General features: G+C 55.2%; 1 protein-coding gene and 1 long non-coding RNA gene across 2 annotated transcripts; one reads left to right on the forward strand and one right to left on the reverse strand.

Moving 5' to 3' along the window:
* Positions 1-521: 521 nt before the first annotated feature.
* ACAP1 (ArfGAP with coiled-coil, ankyrin repeat and PH domains 1) lies at positions 522-20904 on the reverse strand. The gene is made up of 22 exons (XM_066570788.1): positions 20838-20904; positions 18300-18357; positions 16108-16227; positions 15558-15611; positions 14635-14693; positions 13727-13910; positions 12996-13040; positions 12437-12532; positions 11572-11646; positions 10839-10951; positions 10251-10302; positions 9322-9422; positions 8347-8452; positions 6634-6809; positions 4983-5052; positions 4433-4527; positions 3780-3925; positions 2687-2871; positions 2197-2306; positions 1173-1283; positions 1033-1082; positions 522-721 (listed from the first exon to the last, which is right to left on the reverse strand). Exons 1-22 carry the CDS (start codon positions 20888-20890, stop codon positions 618-620), a joined length of 2163 nt encoding a protein of 720 aa, XP_066426885.1. The 5' UTR covers positions 20891-20904; the 3' UTR covers positions 522-617.
* On the forward strand, positions 5923-11639 carry LOC136570288 (uncharacterized). The gene is made up of 3 exons (XR_010785527.1): positions 5923-6151; positions 6612-6663; positions 10880-11639. It is a non-coding gene; the product is annotated as an uncharacterized lncRNA (long non-coding RNA).
* Positions 20905-21983: the final 1079 nt, after the last annotated feature.

Raw genomic sequence — 21983 nt, forward strand, 5'->3', positions numbered from 1 at the left:
TTGAGGGAGGGGGGGGTCAGAGGGACCCCCAAAAAATGGCCTTGGGGGAGTGGGGGTGGGGCTGAGTTTTTGGGGGGTTTTTTGGGGGTTTTTTGGGGTTTTTTTTGAGGTCTTTTCCCCTTGGTTTTAGGGGTTTTTGGGTCTTTTAGTCCCTTGATTTTGGGATATTTCATTTTTTTTGCAGTTATTTGGGGATTTGGGGGGGGGTGTTGGGGTTTTTTGAGGTTTTTTTTTTACTTTTATAGGTTTTAAATTTTTTCTTTGTTTTTTTTTTTTGGTTTTTTGTGGTTTGGGGGGGCTGTTCTAGATCACCCAACCATTGGGGGTGGGGTCAGTTCTAGGTCACTTTGGGGTCCCCATTTTGGGGGGGATTCAGTTCTAGGTCACCCAAGATGGGGTCCCCAATTTTGGGATCCCCAATTCTGGGATTGCCAATTTTAGGATCCCCAATTTTTGGGGAGGATTTGGGGCGGGGTCAGTTCAAGGTCACCCAAGCAAGGTTTGGTTCTAGACCACCCAAGTGAATTTTGATCAAACCCTGCCTTTATTCCATTGGCTGCTGCCCGAGGAGGGGGCGTGGTTCTGCTGGATGGGCGTGGCTTTGCCGAGGGGCGGGGCTAAAGGGTGGAGTGTTTGGGGGGAGGGGCCCGGGCGAGTTTCTCAGGGTGGTCCGAGGCCATCAGGGAGATGTCGCGGAAGATGTCGAGGTAGGTGTCGTCACCTGGGGGCGGCAGGGGAGGGAACCCCGAATTTGGGACCCCCAAAAATCAGAGATCCCCCCCCCCCCCAAATCCACAGATTCCACCCCAAAATTCCCACGTGAACCCTCCAAAATCTGAGAATTCACCCCAAACTTGAGAAAACTCTCTGAGGATCACAGGAGCCCCCCAAAAACACCCCAGGACCCCCCAAAACTCCATCCCTGATGCCCCTCAGGACCTCCCCAAATTCAGGGACCCCCCCAAAATCCCAGAAACCCCCCAAAATCCCAGAGACCCCCCCAAAATCCCTGGGACTCCGCCTCAAACCCACCGGTCTGTCCCTGGGCCACCTCCAGCTCTCTCATCTTGGCCAATCGCAGCCTGAGGAGGGGATTTGTGGTCACATTTTGGGGGGGGGGTCACATTTGGGGTGTCCCCCCCCCAGCCGAGGGCGCCCCCCAGGGGTCTCACAGGGTGACGATGTCGGCGTTGGCCAAGTCCATGGCGATGGTCAGGGGGTCCCTCCCGTCCGCGTCCACTGCGTTGACGTCGGCCCCCCGCTTCAGGAACAGGCAGGCCAGGCTGCAGTTTGGGGAGGGGGACACTGAGGGGGCGTTTTGGGGACATTTTGGGGACATTTGGGTCATGAGGGACGCCGGGATTCTGGGGGATGTAGCAAGGTTGAGGTCACCCATCCAGGCCCTGACCAGGGCAGATCCTGCTTAGCTTCCCATGATGGAAAACTGTGCTAGGGACCTTCCAAAATGGGGAGAATTTTGAGAGATTTGGGGGTTTTGCATCCCCAAAAGGGAAATGGGGCCCCCCTCCAAGGGAAAAGGGACACCCAGCAATGGGATTGGGGCTCTCTATAAGGGAAAGTGGCCACCCAGAATGGAATAAGGTTCCCCCCAAGGGAATATGGATCTCTGGATGGAAGAGAGACCCCCTAAAGGCAAAAGGGAACCCCAGAAATAGAATAGAGACCCCCAAAAATGAAATAGGGACCCTCTAAAAAAATACAGACCCCCAATAATAGAAGGGAAACCCCTAAAGGGAAAAGATGCAGCCCAAAGGAACTGGGACCCCCCCACAAGTATTTAGGCACTGCCCCCAAATTGTAGCACCCCCAAAAATGGATCAGGGACCCCCATAAAAGGCAATAGGAGCCCATAGAGAAAAACAGGACCCCCAAAAGGAAATGAACCCTCCAAAAAAAGCGGGTGAACCCTCTCCAAATAACCCAGTTCAGGTCACCCATCCAGGCCCTGACCAGGGCGGACCCTGCTTAGCTTCGCGCACATCCAACGTAGGGGTGAGCAACGCCACCATTCACCAAATGGGGAAGAATCAGGATCCCCTCCCAGTTGGTCCCAATCCCTCCCAGTGCCCTCCCAGTCCATCCCAGTGCCCTCCCAGTGCCACCCAGTCCCTCCTGTCCCCTCCCAGTGCCTTCCCAGTTGCTCCCAGTGCCCTCCCAGTCGCTCCCAGTACCCACCCGGTGTGTCCCAGCATGGTGGCGTGGTGCAGCGGGCCCCGCCCGCAGCTGTCGCTCTGGTTGACGCTGGCCCCGTTCTGCAGCAGGAACTCGCAGGCCAGCAGGGAATTCTCAGGGAAAGGGGAAGGGGAGGTGGGGGGGGGGGGGGACACGGACTCAGGGACCCCTCCTCAAAACAGGAGCACCCTCCCAGTGCTCCCAGTTACCACGGCCATGGCCTCCAGCAGGGGGGTGCTGCCATAACCTCCCCCAAGACCTCCCTTAAGACCCCCAAAACTGTCCTCAAAACCACCCCAAAAAACCCAAGAAAAAAAACCCCAACCCCCCCCCCACAAAAATGCTTCCCCAGGTAACCCCCAAGAGCTTCCCCAGGGATTTCAGGGACCCTCCAAAAACCTGAGGGAAAAAACCAAAACCCCAGGACCCCCAAAACCCCACAGTGGGGTTGCCTCCCAGTGCTCCCAGTTTCTCCCAGTTTGCCCCCAGTTACCACGGCCACGGCCTCCAGCAGGGGGGTGCGGTTGCCCTCGGCGCTGTTGGCCCAGCCGGGGTCGGCGCCCTGGGCCAGCGCCTCGGCCATGGTGCGCAGGCGGCGCCGCCGGGCGGCCCAGGACAGCAGAGCCCCGGGGTGCAGGCAGGGGGCGCCCTCGGGCTCGGCGGGGTCTGGGGGCGGAGCTAAGGGGACACGCCCGTGCCGAGTAAGACACGCCCACTCGCAGGAAAACCACGCCCACCCAGAGAAAACCACACCCAACCGGAGAGAACCACGGCAGCCCCCAACCCCCCCAAGGGACAGGGGTGGGGTTTAAGCCACGCCCACTTGTGGGGGACACGCCCATAATTGATATGAGAAGCTCCACCCACAGGGAACAAGCCACACCCATTGGTTGCGAAGCCACACCCACAACAAGCATTAGAAATAAGCCCCGCCCAACAGGGAACAAGCCACACCCATTGGATGAGAAGCCACGCCCACAAGAGATGCCACAAACAAGCCCCACCCACCAAGGAACAAGCCCCATTCATTGGATGAGGACCACGCCCATAAAAGATGCCACAAACAAGCCACACCCATTTTCTGTGAATCCACGCCCACATCAAACATCACAAAAAAGCCCCACCCACTAAGGAACAAGCCACACCCCTTGGATGAGAAGCCACGCCCACAACAGACACAACAAATAAGCTCCACCCTAAAGGAACAAGCCACACCCATTGGCTGTGAAGCCACGCCCACAGCACCTGCAGCAGCCTATCAAAATTCAGCCCTTACACAAGCCATGCTCCCTAAGCCACACCCACATAATTAACCCCTAATTAATAATGCAAGCCCCACCCCTTCATCAGGCCGCACCCATTTTCATGAAGCACCTCCCATTTACAACAAACTCCACCCCTTTTCAGCAAACCACGCCCCTTTACAGCAACTCCACCTCCTTTATAGCAAGCCACGCCCCAAAAAATTGAGCCACACCCTTTTGCAGCAAACCCCACCCCCTTTAAACAAGCCCCTCCCCTTTACAAACTCCACCCCTTTCTCACCAAGCCCCGCCCCTTCCCTCCCACCCCCCCATCTCCATTACCTTGGGCAGGGCCCCCTCGGGGGGCGGGGCTTGGTCTGGGGGCGTGTCCCTGGCGCGAGGGGCGTGGCCTGGGGGCGTGTCCGGCCACGCCCCTCACGAATCGCTTCTCCACGTACTTGGCCCGGATCCAACTCTCGCGCTGGGCCCTGGGGGGATCGGGGGACATGGGGGGGACTGGGGGGGTCCCGGGGGAATTTGGGGGGTCCTGGGGGAGCTTTGAGGGGTTTTGGGGGGGTCCCGGGGGGGTTTTGGGGGGTCCTGGAGGGGTTTGGAGGGTCCTGGGGGAGCTTTGAGGGGTTTTGGGGGGGTCCCAGGACGGTTTTGGGGGGAATCTGGGGGGTCCTGGAGGGGTTTGGGGGGTCCCGAGAGGGATTGGGGGGAATCCTGGGGGGGCCCCGGGGGGTTTGGGTCATTTTGGGGGAGTCTTGGAGGGGCTTTGAGGGGATTTTGGGGGGTCCTGAGGGAATTTGGGGGGGGTTTGGGGGAGATTTGGAAGAGGTTTTGGGGGGTCCTGGGGTCTCAGGGGTTTTTGGGGTGAATTTGGGGTTTTTTTGGGGGGATTCTCACCGGGAGCAGCTCGGGGGGGGGGTCTCAGGGGGGTTTTTGGGGTGAATTTTTGGGTTTTTTGGGGTGAATTTTTGGGGGATTCTCACCGGGAGCAGCTCGGGGGGGGTCTCTTGACCCCCATCTCCTCCACCCGCGCCTCATAAATCCCGTTCAGGGCCAGGTTCCCCAGGGAGCACATCAGCTGGGGGACCCCAAAAACCACTCGAAAATACCCCAAAATACCCCAAATCCACCCCAAAATACCCCAAAATCAGCTGGGGACTCCAAAACCCCCCAAACCACCCCAAAATCAGCAGGAGAACCCCAAAAACCACTCGAAAATACCCCAAAAAAGCCCAAATCCACCCCAAAATACCCCAAAATCAGCTGGGGACCCCCAATAAAACTCCCCAAAACCAGCCTGGGTCCCCAAATTGAACCCCAAAAATACTCTGGGACCCCCCCCCAAAACACACCCGAGACCCCCAAAAGTTCCCCCCAGGGCCCCCCAAAATCTCCCCACAAAAAAACCCCCCAAAAATCCCAAATCTCCCCCAAAATCCCACCAGGGACCCCTCAATCCCCTCCCAGTCTGATCCCAGTCTCTCCCAGTTTGATCCCAGTTTGATCCCAGTTTGATCCCAGTTCCCCTCTCACCTTCACCAGTTCGGGTTCCCACGAGTCCAGGGTGAGCGAGCGAACCTTGGAGAAGTGAACCCCCAAACTCCTGCGGGGTCGGGGCCGGTCAGGGGGACCCCCAAAAAAAACCCCAAAAAACAACAACAAAAAAAAAACCAACAAAAAAAACCCAAAAAATCCCCCCAAAATCACCTCAAAAATGCTCCAAAAAATCCCCCAAAAATCCTCCAAAAAATCCCCCAAAAATCCCCCAAAATCCCCAAAAAATCCCCGCAAAATCCCCCAAAAATCCCCAAAAAATCCTCCCAAAAATCCTCCCAAAAAAACCCCAAAAATCGCCTCAAAAATCCCCAAAAAATCCCCCCAAAAATCCCCTCAATATCACCCCAAAAATCCCCTCAAAAATCCCCTCAAATTCCCCCCAAAAATCCTCTCAAAAGTCCCCAAAAAATCTCCCCAAAAATCCCCCCAAAAATCCCCCCCAAAATCCCCCCAAAATCCCCCCAAAAATCCCCCAAAAATCCCCTCACAAGTCCCCGAAAACCCACAAAAAAAACCTGAAAAAAACCCCAAAAAACCCAAAATAAGTCCCCCAAAACTTCCCCACAAAAAAACCCTAAAAATCCCAAAAAACACGAAAAAAACCCTAAAAAAACCCACCAAAATCCCCCCAAAATAAGTCCCTGAAAAAAAACCCAAATTAAAAAAAAATCTCCCCCAAAAAATCCCCAAAAACCCACAAAAAACCTCTAAAAAAACCATTCAAAAAACCCCAAAAAACCCCGCAAAAAAAACCCCCAAAAAAACCCAAAAATCCCCCAAAAAACCCGCAAAAAACCCCAAGAAAACCCTAAAAAAACCCCCCCAAAATCCCAAAAAAAACCCAACCCCCCCCCCCAAAAAACCCCAAAAAAACCCCCAAAAAACCCCCAAAAAACCCCCCAAAGCCATGGAAAAGAAAACCCCAAAAACCAAAAAGCCCCGGGGTTTTTGGGTTTTTTTGGGGGATTTTATGGGGGTTTTGGGGTTTTTTAATGGATTTTTATGGGGTTTTTAATGGATTTTTTGTGGTTTTTATGGGATTTTTGGGGTTTTTTTTAGGATATTTCAATTTAGGGTTTTTTTGGGGTGTCCCCCCGGTTTTTGGGGTGTCCCACCTGTGGATGGCCGAGCACTGGATGCACAGGGTGAGGATGAATTGAGGGTTTCAGGTGTAATTCGGTTCCCAATAATGCGATTTTAATGGGATTTTTATGGGGTTTTTTGTATTTTTTTGGGGGGATATTTTATTTTTTTGTTGTTTTTGGGGTTCAGGGGTGTTTTGGGGTGTCCCACCTGTGGATGGCCGAGCACTGGATGCACAGGGCGAGGATTTCAGGTGTAATTCGGTTCCCAATAATGCGATTTTAATGGGATTTTTATGGGGTTTTTTGTATTTTTTGGGGGGGATATTTTATTGTTTGTTATTTTTGGGGTTCGGGGGTGTTTTGGGGTGTCCCACCTGTGGATGGCCAAGCACTGGATGCACAGGGTGAGGATTTCAGGTGTATTTTAGTACCCGTTAATGCGATTTCAATGGGATTTTTTGTATTTTTTTGGGGTTTTTTGGGGGGGATATTTTATTTTTTTGTTATTTTTGGGGTTCAGGGGTGTTTTTGGGGTGTCCCACCTGTGGATGGCCGAGCACTGGATGCACAGGGTGATGCCCAGGTTGACGCTGGCCCATTCGGGCCGGGGCTCCCTGCAGTCGCAGCAGCTCCCGTTCCCCTCCAGCCCCAAAATCGCCCCCAAAACCGGGGGGGGCTCCGGGGGGGGCCCCGACAGCGACCCCGCCCTGGGGGGCACCTGGGGGGGAGGGGGGAGGAGAAATTGGGGAACCTGGGGGGGATTTGGGGCAAATTTGGGGGGGATTTGGGGGAAATTTGGGGGAATTTGGGGGGGATTTGGGGCCTTTTGGGGGAAATTTGGGGGAAATTTGGGGGGGGATTTGGGGGAAATTGGGGGGGGGTTTGGGGACCCTTTTGGGGGGATTTTGGGCTGTTCTGGGGGGGATTTGGGGCCATTTTTGGGGGGGATTTGGGGGGGTTGGGGAACTTTCTAGGAGGGGATTTGGGGATTTTGGGACCATTTGGGGGAAATCTGGGGGGGGTTTTGGGGAGAGTTTGGGGACCCTTTTGGGGAGGGGGATTTTGGGGGGATTGGGACCATTTTGGAGGGGATTTGGGGCCTTTTGGGGGGCGATTTTAGGGGATTTGGGGTCGTTCTGGAGGGGATTTGGGGGTTTTGGGGACCCTTTTGGGGGGCGATTTTGGGGGATTTGGGGCTGTTCTGGGGGGGATTTGGGGCCATTTTTTGGGGGGGATTTTGGGGAGGTTTTGGGGAGTTTGGGATCCTTTTTGGGGGGATTTTGGGATATTGGGGAAGCCTGGGTGGGATTTTGGGCCGTTCTGGGGTGTTTGGGGGTGGTTTTGGGGATAGTTTGGGGTATTTTTTGCTCTTTAGGGATATTTCGGGGTATTTTCCTGCTCTTTGGGGATATTTTGGGGTCATTTTTTTCCCCTTTGGGGATATTTCAGGGTATTTCCCTGCTCTTTGGGGATATTTTGTGGTATTTTCTTGCTCTTTGGGGATATTTTGGGGTAATTTTTTTGCTCTTTGGGGATATTTTGTGGTATTTTTTTCTTGCTCTTTGGGGATATTTCAGGGTATTTCCCTGCTCTTTGGGGATATTTCAGGGTATTTTTTTCCCCTTCGGGGATATTTCGGGGTATTTTTTCCCTGCTCTTTGGGGATATTTCAGGGTATTTTTTCCCTGCTCTTTGGGGATATTTCGGGGTATTTTTTTCCCCTTTGGGGATATTTCGGGGTATTTCCCTGCTCTTTGTGGATATTTCGGGGTATTTTTTCCCTGCTCTTTGGGGATATTTCGGGGTATTTCCCTGCTCTTTGTGGATATTTCGGGGTATTTTTTCCCTGCTCTTTGGGGATATTTCGGGGTATTTTTTCCCTGCTCTTTGTGGATATTTTGTGGTATTTCCCTGCTCTTTGGGGATATTTCAGGGTATTTTTTCCCTGCTCTTTGGGGATATTTCGGGGTATTTTTTCCCTGCTCTTTGTGGACATTTTGGGGTATTTTTTCCCTGCTCTTTGTGGATATTTCGGGGTATTTTTTCCCTGCTCTTTGGGGATATTTCGGGGTATTTTTTCCCTGCTCTTTGGGGATATTTCGGGGTATTTTTTCCCTGCTCTTTGTGGATATTTCGGGGTATTTTTTCCCTGCTCTTTGGGGATATTTCGGGGTATTTTTTCCCTGCTCTTTGGGGACATTTTGGGGTATTTTCTCGCCCTCTGGGGCCGTTCCGCGCGGTTCCTGCGGCCCCACCGTCTCTCGTGGCGCCCCCTGGCCGTAGGCGCAGGCGATCCCGCTCTGCACGGCGCTCACCCAGCGCTGCTGCCCCGGGCCCGAGTCCGCCTGCAGCACGCACGACCTGCGGGAAAAGGGGGTTCGGGGTCACCTGGGGGGGTTCGGGGTCATTTAGGGGCAGATCTGGGGTCCCCAGGAGGATTTTGGGGTCATTTAGGGGCAGATCTGGGGTCACCTGGGGGGTTTTGGGGTCATTTAGGGGCAGATCTGGGGCGGATTTGGGGTCCCCAAGGGGGAGTTTGGGGTCCCCAGGGGGGTTTGGAGCTCCCTGGCTTTGGGGATTGGGAGGTTTTGGGGTCCCCAAGGGAGGGATTTGGGGTCCCCAAGGGGAGATTTGGGGTCCCCAGGGGGAGATTTGGGGTCCCCAGGAGGATTTTGGGGTCATTTAGGGGCAGATCTGGGGCAGATTTGGGGATCCCAGGGGAGTTTGGAGCTCCCTGGTTTAGGGGATTGGGAGATTTTGGGGTCCCCAGGGGGATTTTGGGGTCTTTTCCTGCCCCCCCAGGGGCAGATTTGGGGATCCCAGGGGTTGTTTAGGGGGTTGGGAGCTCCCTGGCTTCGGGGATTAGGAGATTTTGGGGTCCCCAAGGGGGTTTTGGGGTCTTTTCCTGCGGTTTTGGGGTCATTTTGGGGCAGATCTGGGGTCATTTTGGGGATCCCAGGGGGGTTTGGAGCTCCCTGGCTTCGGGTATTGGGAGATTTTGGGGTCCCCGGGGGGATTTTGGGGTCCCCGGGGGGATTTTGGGGTCCCCCCCCCGGAGTTTTTTGGGGTCTCTCGAGGAGAATTTTGTGAATTTTAAGGGAGATTTTTAAGCCTCCACCTTTGAAAATTGGGATTTTTTTTGGGGTCCCCCCCGGGATTTTGAATCCCCCGAAATTTTGGGGTCCCCCCGGGATTTTTGGGGTCCCCCCCGAGGGTTTTTGGGGTCTCACTTGGACGGGGAGACGACCTCGAAGCAGAAGCGGCGCTCGAGGTCGGGGCAGGGTTTGACCGTGCAGAGCCTCAGGTCCTCGATCACCACCGTGGGGGGGTCCTGGAGAACCCCAAAATCTCACCCGGGGGGGTCCCCCCAAAAAAATCCAAAAATCCTGAACCCCCCCCACCCACCCTAAAACCCCGAACCCCTGAATTTGCCGCGAAAAAAACCCCAAAAAAATCCTAAAATAACCTGAAAAATCAGTCCTGAAAATCTGCCCCAGAGCCCCCCAAAATCCCCCCCAGGATCCCCCAAAACCTCCCCAGAACCCCCCAAAATTCCCCCCAAAATTTCCCCAAATCCCCCCAAGCCCCCAGGACCCCAAAATCCCCTGAAATCCGCCCAGGACCCCCAAAATCCCTCCCAAATTCCTCCAAATCCTCACAAAATTCCCTCAAAATCCTCTCCAGGTACCCCCAAAATTCCCCCCAGGACCCCCAAAAATGTCCCTAAAATTCCCCCAAACCCCTCCAGGACCCCCCCAAATTCCCCCAGGACCCCCCCAAATTCCCCCAGGACCCCCCCAAATCCCTCCAAAAGCTCCCCAGGACCCCCAAAAATGTCCCAAAAATTCCCCAAAAAATTCCCCCAAATCCTCCCAAAGACCCCCAAAATTCCCCCAGGAGCCCCCAAAATGTCCCTAAAATTCCCCAAAATATTCCCCCAAATCCCTTCAGAACCCCCAAATCCCTCCAGGACCACCAAAATTCCCCCAGGAACCCCCAAAAATGTCCCTAAAATTCCCCAAAAATTCCTCTAAACCCCGCCAGGACCCCCAAAAATGCCCCTAAAATTCCCCAAAAAAATCCCCCAGACCCCTCCAGGACCCCCCAAACCCCCCCAGGACCCCCCAAACCCCCCCAGGACCCCCCAAATTCCACCCACGCGGGCCCGTTTCAGGTAGAGCAGTTGGTTGCTCTGGATGAAGAACCAGCGCCTGGAGGGGGAGGGAAAAAAAGGAAAAATTTGGGGCTTTTTGCGGAAAATTGGGGCGGTTTGGGGTTTTTGGGGCTGTTTTGGGGCCGTTTGAGGGAGGTTTTTGGGGGGATTTGGGGGTAATTTTGTGTTTTTTTGGGTGTTTTGAGGCGCTTTGGGGTGATTTTAGGGCATTTTTCGGGTATTTTGGGATGCTTGGGGTGGTTTTTATCTAATTTGGGGTATTTTGGGATGTTTGGGGTGATTTAGGGATGATTTTGGGGGATTTTGGGGTGGTTTGGGGAATTTTGGGATATTTTGGGGTGGATTTTGGCATTTGAGGTATTTTGGGGTGTTTGGGGTGGGTTTTCATCTATTTTGGGGTATTTTGGGATGATTTTGGGATGATTTTGGGGTGGTTTGGGGAATTTTGGGATATTTCGGGGTGGGTTTTGGCATTTGGGGTATTTTGGGGGTTTTTGGGACACTTTGGGGTATTTTGGGGTGTTCAGGGTGGTTTGGGGGCGGTTTTGGGGGGATTTCGGGCGGTTTTGGTACCTGCTCCAGGTGCGGAAGGCGTTGCTCGCTCTCTTGTACAGGTAACCCTGAATGGGCGGAGCCTCAGGCCCCGCCTCCCCCGTGGCCACGCCCACCTCCTCCTGTGACAGGTCCTGGCAGCCGCCAATCAACTCAAGCCCCGCCTGTAGCCCCGCCCAGCCAAAACCACGCCCCCTCCTCCTAGAGCTGTCAATCAAATTGGCGCCACCTCAAGCTGTCAATCAACTTTAACACAGCTGCCAATCAAAGCATGGCCACGCCCCTCACCGGGGGTCAAGCCCCACCCTTCCTTGAGCTGTCAATCAAGCAGATCCCATTGCAAGCTGTCAATCAAACAAATCCCACCCTAAGCTGTCAATCAAATGGGTCCCACCCCAAGCTGTCAATCAAATGGATCCCATCTCAGAGCTGTCAATCAACTCCAGCCCAGCTGTCAATCAAAGCCTGACCCTGCCCAATCTCCTGTCAATCATCCAAGCTCAAGGCCTGTCAATCACATCTTGCCCCGCCCCATTGACAGTGACCACACCCCTGCTGTGCTGCCAATCACACAGAGCCCCGCCCACCGCTCAGGCCACACCCTTTAGCGACGACCACGGCCATCTAAGCCACGCCCACACTCAAAGCAAAGCGATTTCCCATCCATTGCTTTTAGGCCACGCCCCCTCATTTTAACCATGCCCACTACTTGACCACGCCCACAGAGGCCACGCCCACCCCAGGCCACGCCCACCTGCTGCAGGAGGAGTTGCTGCCGCTGCTCCAGGTCCCGGCGCCGTCGCGCCCCCTCCAGCTGCCCCTGCTCCAACTGGGGCAAAAAACCCCAAAATTGGGGCTCAGCTGGGACCCCCCAACCCCTGAACCCCCAGAATCGCCTTTGAGGGGCCCCTGGAGGGGTTCTGGGGGGGATTTGGGGATTTTTTGGGGATTTTTTTTGGGTATTTGTAGGGGGGGTTTTGGGGCTCACCTGAGCCCCCAGGTGTCCCTGGTAGGGTCCGGGTGGGTTTGGGGGTTTTGGGGCTCCCTGGGATTTTTTTGAGGGCGTTTTGTTTTTTTATTTTAAATTTTTGAGTTGTTTCGGGGAACTTTTTAGGATGTTGGGGGTTTTTTTGGGGGGAATTTTGGGGTTTTTTGGGGGATTTTGGGGCTCATCTGAGCCACCAGGTGTCCCCGGTAGTAACGGGTCTGGGTGGGTTTGGGGGTTTTGGGGGGGTCCCTGGGGTTTTTTGGGGTGGATTTTGGGGATTTTTAGGGTTTTTTTGGGATTTTTTTTTTGTTTTTTGGGGTTTTTTTTTGTTTTTTGGGGGGGGATTTTGGGGATTTTTAGGTTTTTTTAGGGGGAATTTTTAGGTTTTTTTGGGGGGGGCATTTTAAGGATTTTCAGGGGTGTTTTTTTGGGTTTTTTTCCGGGGATTTTGGGGCTCACCTGCGCCCCCAGGTGTCCCCGGTAGTGACGGGTCCGGGTGGGTTTGGGGGTTTTGGGGATCCCTGGGGTTTTTGGGGGGGGATTTTTAGGGTTTCTTTTGTGTTTTTTGGGGGGGATTTTAAGGATTTTTAAGGGTTTTTTTGGGTGTTTTTCCGGGGATTTTGGGGCTCACCTGCGCCCCCAGGTGTCCCCGGTAGTCGCGCGTCGCTGTCGCCCCCTGGTGGCCGCGGCTGAAAAACGCGGCCTGAGCCTCCAACAGCGACAGCACCTGGGGGGGTCGGGGGGGTCAGGGGCACCCTCGGGACCCCCCGAAACCCCACATGGACCCCCAGACCCCTCCCCAAATTCAGGGACACAAAAAAAAAAACCCCAGCACCCCAAAATTCCCCCCAAATCCCCCCAGGAACCCCCAAACCCTCCTCAACCCCAAGACCCTCAGAGCCCCCCGAAAAACTCCCAAAACCCCCCAAAATCCACCCAGAACGCCCAAAATCTCCTCAGAAACCCCTCAGGACCCCCCCAAGAACCGGCCCAGGATCCTCTGAACCCAAAATCTCCGAGCCCCCCCAAAATCTCCCCCCAAACCCCAAAGTTTCCATTTTTTGGGCCACTCTGAGACCCCAAAATCCACTCAGGGGCTCCCCCCAGACCCTCAGGGCGACCAAACCCTCCCAGACCCCCCCCCCCAAATCCTCAGGAACCCCCCCAAAAATCCCCAAATTTTCGCTCACAAATTGCAGAATTTCTGTTTTTTGCTGATCCTGCAGCAGCTTCAGCTGTGGGGGAGGGAGGGGTGGGCTCAGGCCACGCCCATCGAGGCCACACCCACTGACCCCACCTCTTTGACGTCAGCCCTGGTTGACTCCACCCCTCTAGGCTGGGTTAAACCACGCCCAAACCGCACCCATTTAAGCCCCGCCCACTGGCAGAATGCAACCCAGCCCCTTTATCTGGCCACGCCCACCGCCATTCAGGCCACGCCCACCTGTTTAAGTCCCACCCATGTCTATTTAAGTCCCGCCCACCTTTAGGTCATAGCTCAGGCCTATGGCCTGACCGCGCCTGCTCTTCTAAGCCACGCCCACCTTTAGGTACAGCCCAGCCAATTGCCACACCCCCCTTTTAAAGCCCCGCCCACATTTCGATTATTGACCTGGCCCCACCCTGACCACACCCACATAATTAAGCCCCGCCCACCCAATTTAGCCCCACCCACCCATTTAAACCCCGCCCACCTTGAGGACATGGTCCAGCCCCCTAACCACACCCATCCCTGTAGGCCCCGCCCTCCCCATTTAAGCCCTGCCCACAATGAGCATGTGCCCCAGCCCCCTGGCCACGCCCTCTCCTTTTAGGCCACGCCCTCCCCGTTCAAGCCACACCCACCTTGAGTACACAGCCCAGCGCCCTGCCCACGCTCACCCCAATTAAGCCCCGCCCTCCCCGTTTAAGCCCCGCCCACCTTGAGCACGTGCTCCAGCCCCCTGGCCCTGGCCACGCCCCTGGCCTCGCCCAGCGCCGCCGCCGCCTCCTTGGCCTCCAGGGGGCGCCTGCGCGGCGCCTCCGCGTGGTGCTGCAGCGCCCCCTGCAGGAGCTCGGCCGCGCGGGCGCGATCGCGGCCCGCCGAGCGCAGCGAGCGCAGGGAGCTGGGGAAAAACCAAAAAAAGGGTTAAAACCCCCCCAAAAAATGGGTTAAAAAAACTAAAAAATGGGGTCAGAAATGGGAATTAACCCACACAGACACCCCCTGCCCCGAAACCCTGCAGAGCCGCGATCGCGGCCAGCCGAGCGCAGCGAGCGCAGGGAGCTGGGGAAAACCAAAAAATGGGTTAAAAACCCCCCCAAAATGGGTTAAAACTCCAAAAAATGGGGTCAGAAATGGGAATTAACCCCCTGCCCCGAAACCCTGCAGAGCCGCGATCGCGGCCCGCTGAGCGCAGCAAGCGCAGGGAGCTGGGGAAAACCCAAAAAATGGGGATAAAAACCCAAAAAGAGGGTTAAAACCCCAAAAAATGGGGTCAGAAATGGGAATTAACTCCCTGCCCCGAAATCCTGCACGTAAAAAATGGGATTAGAACACCAAAAAATGGGATTCAACCACAAAAAAACCACAGAAGAAAATGCAAAAGAATGGGATAAAAAGCGAAAAAGAAGGGATTAAAACCCCAAAAAATGAGATTAAACCCCTCCCCAAAGTTCCCCAATCGTCCCCCAAAATCCCCCCAAATCCATCGCAAGCCCCACCAGGAAATCCAAAATCCCCCCAAACGCCCCCAGATCCCCACCAGGAACCCTCAAAGTTCCCCCAAATCCCCCCAGAACCATCCAAAATGCCCCAAAATGCCCCAAAATGCCCCGAATCCCCCTCACTCTCGCAGCAGCGGCTCCAGGTGCCGCCTCAGGGCGCTCTGGGTGCAGCTCCTCAGCTCCTGGGGGCGTGGCCAGGTCAGAAAGGGGCGTGGCCAGGTCAGAAAGGGGCGTGGTCAATCACAGAGGGGGTGTGGTCATAGGGAAAGGGGCGGGATCAAGTGAGAAGGGGGTGTGGTAACAAAGGAAGGGTGTGGTCATTAAAAGGGGGTGTGGTCAGACTAGAAAGGGGTGTGGTCAATCCCAGAGGGGTGTGGCTGGGAAGAAAAGGGGAGGGGTCAGGTAAAAAGTGGGTGTGGCGACAAAGGGAGGAGTGTGGGAAATCAGAAATGGGCGTGGTCATGTAAAAAGGGGTGTGGCCAGGAGGAGAAGGGGCGGGGCCATGTAAAAGGGTGTGGTTAGACCAGAAAGAGGCGGGGTCTGACAAAGGGGCGTGGTCCACACGGGAGGTGGGCGTGGTTTGACAAAGGGAGGGGCAGGGTGGGTGGGGCTGAAAAAGGGGCGTGGTGTGGTTGTGAAATGGGCGTGGTTAGGGAAATGGGCGTGGCCTCATGGGAATGGGTGATGTTTGTTGGGGAAATGGGCATGGCCATGGTAGGAGGGCGGGGCCTCGTGGGGAAATGGGTGTGGCCTTAGATATGGGCGGGGTCACTTCAGAGGGGCGTGGCCTTGCTAGGATCAAGATTAGGCAAATGAGGGGTGGGGTTTATGGGGATGGGCGTGGTCATCAAAAGGGGCGTGGCCAGCAGGGAATTGGAAATGGGATGGGTAAAGGGGCGTGGCTTAGATGGGAGGGGCGTGGCTTAGACATAGTGGGTGCAGCTTAAAGCCAATGGGCGTGGCTTAGATGAACGGGCGTGGTTTGAAGGAAAGGGTGGGGTTGGGGAAAGGGGCGTGGCCTCGTGCAGGGGGCGTGGCCTGCAGACCTCGTGGCTGTCCATCATCTGCTCCAGGGAGTCGCAGAATTTCTGCAGAGCCTCCTGTGGGAATGGGGGGGCCGGGACCCCCAAAATCCATCCCAGGACCCCCAAACCCCCAGGACCCCAAAATCCATCTCTGGACCCCCAAAATCCATCCCAGGACCCCAAAATTCACCCCTGGACCCCCCAAAATTCATCTCAGGACCCCCCAAATTCACCAGAAACCCCAAAATTCATCCCAGGACCTCCAAAATTCACCAGAAACACCAAAATTCACCCCAGGGACCCCAAAATTCACTCCAGGAACACCAAAACATCCCGGGACCCCTAAAATTCACCCCAGGGGCCCCAAAATTTCCCCTCAGGATCCCCAAAATTCCCCCCAGGGACCCTCAAACCCCTTCAGGGACCCCCCAAAACACCCTGGGATGCCAAAAATTCTCCTCAGGATCCCCAAAATTCCTTCCAGGGACCCCCAAACCCCCCCAAAATTTGGATTTTTGGGGTTCTCTCTCCCCTCCCAGGACCCCCAAGTTTGGGGTTTTTGGGGTCTCACCCGCACCAGGGGGTCCCCCCGGGGGGTCCCCGCCAGCCCCCGCAGCCCCGCGGCGAAGGCGCGGCTGGAACCTTCCAGAACCCGCCCGGCCTCCAGCATGGCCGAGCACAGCTTGAGCACCTGGGGAGCCCCGGGAAAGCCTCAGCATGTGACCCCAAAAATCCACCCGGATCCAGCCCAAAATCCCCCCAAAATCCGCCCCAAAATCCGCCCCAAAATCCATCAGAATCCGCCCCAAATTCCCCCCAAAAAACTTCAAGGGCGACCCCAAAATCTGCCCCAAATTCACCCAAATCCAGCCCAAATGTTCCTCCCAAAATCCGTCAAAATCTGCCCTAAAATTCCCCCCAAAAAACTTCAAGGGTGACCCCAAAATCTGCCCCAAATTCACCCAAATCCAGCCCAAATGTTCCTCCCAAAATCCGTCAAAATCTGCCCTAAAATTCCCCCCAAAAAACTTCAAGGGCGACCCCAAAATCTGCCCCAAATTCACCCAAATCCAGCCCAAATGTTCCTCCCAAAATCCATCAGAATCTGCCCCAAAATCCGCCCAAAAAACTTCAAGGGCAACCCCGAAATCCGCCCCAAATTCAGCCCAAATATTCCCCCCCAAATCCATCAAATTCCACCCCAAAATTCCCCCCCAAAAACTTCAAGGGCGACCCCAAAATCTGCCCAAAATCCATCAAAATCTGCCCTAAAATTCCCCCCAAAAAACTTCAAGGGTGACCCCAAAATCTGCCCCAAATTCACACAAATCCAGCCCAAATATTCCCCTCAATTTCCCCCTCAAATCCGTCAAAATTTGCCCCAAAATTCCCCCCAAAAACTTCAAGGGCGACCCCAAAATCTGCCCCAAATTCACCCAAATCCAGCCCAAATGTTCCTCCCAAAATCCATCAGAATCTGCCCCAAAATCCGCCCAAAAAACTTCAAGGGCAACCCCGAAATCCACCCCAAATTCAGCCCAAATATTCCCCCCCAAATCCATCAAATTCCACCCCAAAATTCCCCCCCAAAAACTTCAAGGGCGACCCCAAAATCCGCCCCAAATTCACACAAATCCAGCCCAAATATTCATCCCAAAATCCATCAAAATCCGCCCCAAAATTCCCCCCCAAAAACTTCAAGGGTGACCCCAAAATCTGCCCAAAATCCATCAAAATCTGCCCCAAAATTCCCCCCAAAAAACTTCAAGGGTGACCCCAAAATCCACCCCAAATTCACCCAAATCCAGCCCAAATATTCCCCTCAATTTCCCCCCCAAATCCATCAAAATCCGCCCCAAAATCCCCCCCCAAAAACTTCAAGGGCGACCCCAAAATCCGCCCCAAATTCACCCAAATCCAGCCCAAATGTTCATCCCAAAATCCATCAGAATCTGCCCCAAAATTCCCCCCAAATCCAAACCAAATCTGCCCCAAATTCACCGAAATCCTACCCCCAATCCAGCCCCAAAACCCCTGAGATTGACCCCAAAAATTCCCCCCAAATTCACCTCAAAAAACCCTCGAGGGTGGCCCCAAAATCCACCCAAATCTGCCCAAAATCCACCTAAAAATTCCCCCAAAATTCTCCCAAACTGACCCGAACTCTGCCCCAAAACCACCCCAAATCTGCCCTAAATCCACCTAAAAATCCCCCTAAAATCTGCACCAAAATCCACCCCAAAAAACCATTCCAAATCCGCCCTAAAATTCCCCCAAAATCCACCCCAAATCCCCTAAAAATCCGCCTTAAAATTGCCCCCAAAACTGACCTAAAATTCCCCCAAATCCCCCAAAAATCCACCTTAAAATTCCCCCCAAATCTCCTCAAAATCCACTCAAAATCCCCTAAAAATCCACCTTAAAATTCCCCCCAAAATTAACCTAAAATCCACCCCAAATCCCCTAAAACTCCACCCTCAAATTCCCCCTGAAATTAACTTAAAATCCACTCCAAATCCCCTAAAAATCCGCCTTAAAATTTCCCCAAATCCCCCCAAAATCCCCTAAAAATCCAACTTAAAATTCCCCCCAAATGAACCTAAAATTCCCTCAAATCCCCCCAAAATCCCCTAAAAATCCGCCTTAAAATTCCCCCAAATCCCCCCAAAATCTGCCCAAAATATCCCCAGCCCAGTTCCAGCACCTGGGACCCCAAAATCCCCCAATTTCCCCCCAAATTTGGGGTCCCCCCCCCTCCCCAACCTTCTCCAGGTGAGTCTCGAGCTCGGCTGCGTCCGACTCGGCCTCGTCCAGAGCAGCCCTGGGGGGTTTGGGGGGGTTGAGGAATTTTGGGGGGTCCTGGGGGGTCCTTGAGGGATTTTGGGGGGTCCTGGGGGGTCCTTGAGGGATTTTGGGGGGTCCTGAGGGGTCCTTGAGGGATTTTGGGGGGTCCTGAGGGGTCCTTGAGGGATTTTGGGGGGTCCTGGAGGGATTTTGGGTGGATTTGAGGAGATTTTGGGGGGGTCCTGGGGGGATTTTTGGGGGGTTTTGAGGAATTCTGGGGGGATTTTGGGTGGATTTGAGGAGATTTGGGGGGGTCACAGAGGGGATTTTGGGGGGCCCCGGGAAGACTTTATGGAGACTTTGGGGGGGATTTAAGGGGTTTTGGGGGGTCCTGGAGGGATTTTGGGGGAGATTTGGGGGGACTTGAGGGCATTTTGGGGGGGTCCTGGGGGGATTTTTGGGGGGTCTTGAAGAGTTCCTGGGTGATTTTGGGTGGATTTGAGGGGATTTTGGGGGGTCCTGGGAGGATTTAATGGAGATTTTGGGGGGTCCTGGAGGGATTTTGGGGGGATTTGAGGAGATTTTGGAGGGGGGTCCTGGGGGGATTTTTGGGGGGGTCTTGAGGAGTTCCTGGGGGAATTTTGGGTGGATTTGAGGAGATTTTGGGGGGGGGGTAACAGAGGGAATTTTGGGGGGTCCTGGGGGGAATTTTGGGGGAATTTGAGGAGATCTGGAGGGTCCTGGGGGATTTTGGGGGGATTTGAGGAGTTTTGGGGGGTCCTGGGTGGCTTTTGGGGGGATTTAAGAAGTTTTGGGGGGTCCTGGGTGCGTTTTGGGGGGATTTGAGGAGTTTTGGGGGAATTTCGGGGGAACCTGGGGACATTTGGGGCAGTTTGGGGTTTTTTTTGGGGGTCCTGGGGGGGAAATTTGGGGCAGTTTTGGGGTCCTGGGGGGGAAATTTGGGGCAGTTTTGGGGGTCCTGGGGGGGATTTGGGGCAGATTTGGGGGTCCTGGGGGGGATTTGGGGCAGTTTTGGGGGTCCCTTGGGTGGGGGAGGGGCAGTCGTGCAGGCCGGGGTGGGGGAGGGGCCGGATTTGGGGCGGTTTTTGGGGTTTTTGGGGCCCCTTCCGGAGCCGCTTCCGGAGGCGCCGCCCGCAGCACCTGGGGGGGGGGAGGGGCGGGGGGGGGGAGGGGTCCCCCAAAATCAACCTCGGGCCAGCCCCGCCCCCCTCGGGCCACCCAAAATTTGGGGGAATTTTGGGGGAATTTTGAGGGAATTTGGGGGAAATTTTGGAAGAATTTTGGGAGAATTTGGGGGGAATTTGGGGGGAATTTTGGAGAATTTTTGGGGCAATGATGGGAAAATTTTTGGGGTTTCTTTTGGGTGAATTTGGGGGGAATTTTGGGAGAATTTTGGGTGAATTTGGGGGAAAATTTGGGGGAATTTTAGGGGAATTTTGAGGATTCTGGGGGTTCTTTTGCGGGAATATTGGGGAGAATTTTGGGGTAATTTTGGGAGACTTCTGGGGAGAATTTTGGGGATTATTTGGGCTCCTTTTGGGGGAATTTCGGGTGGAATTTCGAGGGTTTTGGGGCTTCTTTCGCGGGAATTTCGTGGGAGAATTTTGGGGGTTATTGGGGTCCCTTTTTGGGGTCAGTTTCGGGGGAATTTTGAGGGTTTTGGGGTCTCTTTTGGCGGAATTTGGGGGCAATTTTGGGATCAATTTTGGGATCAATTTTGGGATCAATTTTAGGCCTTTTTGCACCCCGGAACCACCCCTGCCTTGCGCTCCCCCTGTGTCCCCAAATGTCCCCAAATGTCCCCAAATGTCCCCAAATGTGTCCCCAGCAGCCCCTCCTGCCCCTCCCCCACGCCCGGGAAGCCTCTTCCTGTGGGGATTTTGGGGGGATTTGAGGGATTTTGGGGGGTCCTGGGGGGGATTTTGGGGGGATTTGAGGAATTTTGGGGGGTCCTGGGGGGATTTTGGGGGGTCCTGTGGGGATTTTGGGGGGATTTGAGGAATTTTGGGGGGTCCTGGGGGGGATTTTGGGGGGATTTGAGGAATTTTGGGGGGTCCTGGGGGGGATTTTGGGGGTCCCAGGGGGGGTTTGGGGGCAATTTAGGGAGGGATTCGAGGAGTTTTGAGGGTCCCAAGGGGGTTTTAGGGGCATTTAAGGAATTTTGGGGGGTCCCGGGGGGGATTTGGGGTCCCTGCAAAGGGGGAGGGGGGGGGGGGTCTCAAGGGGATCCTGAAATTTTGGGGGGGGGGGGTCCCAAAAGGGTCCTGGGAGGGATTTGGGGGAATTTTGGGGAGGTTTTGGGGGCTTTTGGGGGGGATTTTGGGGAGGTCCCGGAAGGATTTTTGGGGAGGTTTTGGGGGTTTTTGGGGGATTTGGGGGAGGTTTTGGGGGCTTTTTTGGGGGAGGTTTTGGGGGTTTTTGGGGGGATTTTGGGGAGGTTTTGGGGGGCTTTTTTGGGGGAGGTTTTGGGGGTTTTTTGGGGGGATTTTGGGGTACCTGAACCAAGGCGAGTCCCTCAGACACTCCTCGAAGTCCAACTCCACCGTCATGGCTGGGGAGGGGGTCCCGGGGGGATTTTGGGGGGGATTTGGGGGTCCCAAAGGATTTAGGGGGGTCCTGGGGGGGGGATTTGGGAGGTTTTGGGGTCCCGGAAGCTTTTGGGGGAGGTCCCGGGGGGATTTGATGTTTCTGGAGGGAATTCCGGGGGCTTTGGAGGGGATTTGGGGGTCCCCAGGGGTTTTGGGGGGGTCCCGGGGGGGATTTAAAGGGGATCTCGGGGGATTTGGGCGTATTTCGGGGGGTCCTGGGGGATTTTGGGGGTCCCGGGGAGGGTTCAGAGGGATTTTTGGGGGTTTCGGGGGGTTTTGGGGGTCCCGGGGGGAATTTGGGGGTCCCGGGGGGGGTTTGGGGGTCCCGCGCGGGGTTCAGAGGGATTTTTGGGGTGTTTTGGGGGTGTTTCGGGGGGTCCCGGGCGGGTTTCGGGGTCCCCGCTCGGGGCTGGGCCGGTGCCGGGTCGTGGCTGGCGCCGCCGGGCCGGGACGGCCTCGCCCCGGGGAGGGACCGGGGAGGGACCGGGGAGGGAAGGGGGGATTTGGGGTTCGGGGGGATTTGGGGGTGCTGGGGGGGATTTGGGGGGGATTTGGGGGTGATGGAGGAAAATTTGGGGGGGATTTGGGGGATATTAGGGGGATTTATGGAAGATTTGTGGGGGATTTTGGGGTTTTTGGGGTGGTGGGGTGGGAATCGAGGGGATTTGGGGGGGTTTGGGGAAATTTGGGGGGATTTGGGGGTGCTGGAGGGAAATTTGGGGGGGATTTGGGGGAAAACTGGGGGTTCGGGAGGGGGATTTGGGGAGATTAGGGGGCAGATTAAAGGGGGATTGTGTGGGGGATTTTGGGGTTTGTGGGGATTTTGGGGTTTTTGGGGGTGATGGGGGAGGAATCGAGGGGATTTGGGGGAGATTAGGGGGCAGATTAAGGGGGATTTGTGGGGGATTTTGGGGTTTGTGGGGGATTTTGGGGGTTTTTGGGGGTGATGGGGGAGGAATCGAGGGGATTTGGGGGGATTTGGGGGGATTTGAGGGTGATGGGAGGGGATTTGGGGGTGGGTTTGGGAGGTTTGAGGGGGATTTGAGCGTTCGGG

The sequence above is a fragment of the Molothrus aeneus genome, unplaced genomic scaffold, assembly GCF_037042795.1.
Source record: "Molothrus aeneus isolate 106 unplaced genomic scaffold, BPBGC_Maene_1.0 scaffold_30, whole genome shotgun sequence".
NCBI lineage: Eukaryota > Metazoa > Chordata > Aves > Passeriformes > Icteridae > Molothrus > Molothrus aeneus.

What these genes read in the sequence shown, in the direction of transcription:
- ACAP1 (XM_066570788.1), bottom strand. Translation starts at nt 20,890, where the DNA reads ATGACGGTGGAGTTGGACTTCGAGGAGTGTCTGAGGGACTCGCCTTGG. An exon ending in TGCTGGAGGCCGTGGCCGTG is followed by an intron (nt 2,307 to 2,686) that starts GTAACTGGGGGC and finishes CCTTTCCCTGAG; the next exon opens with AATTCCCTGCTGGCCTGCGA. An exon ending in AACGCCGACATCGTCACCCT is followed by an intron (nt 1,083 to 1,172) that starts GTGAGACCCCTG and finishes TCCCCTCCTCAG; the next exon opens with GCTGCGATTGGCCAAGATGA.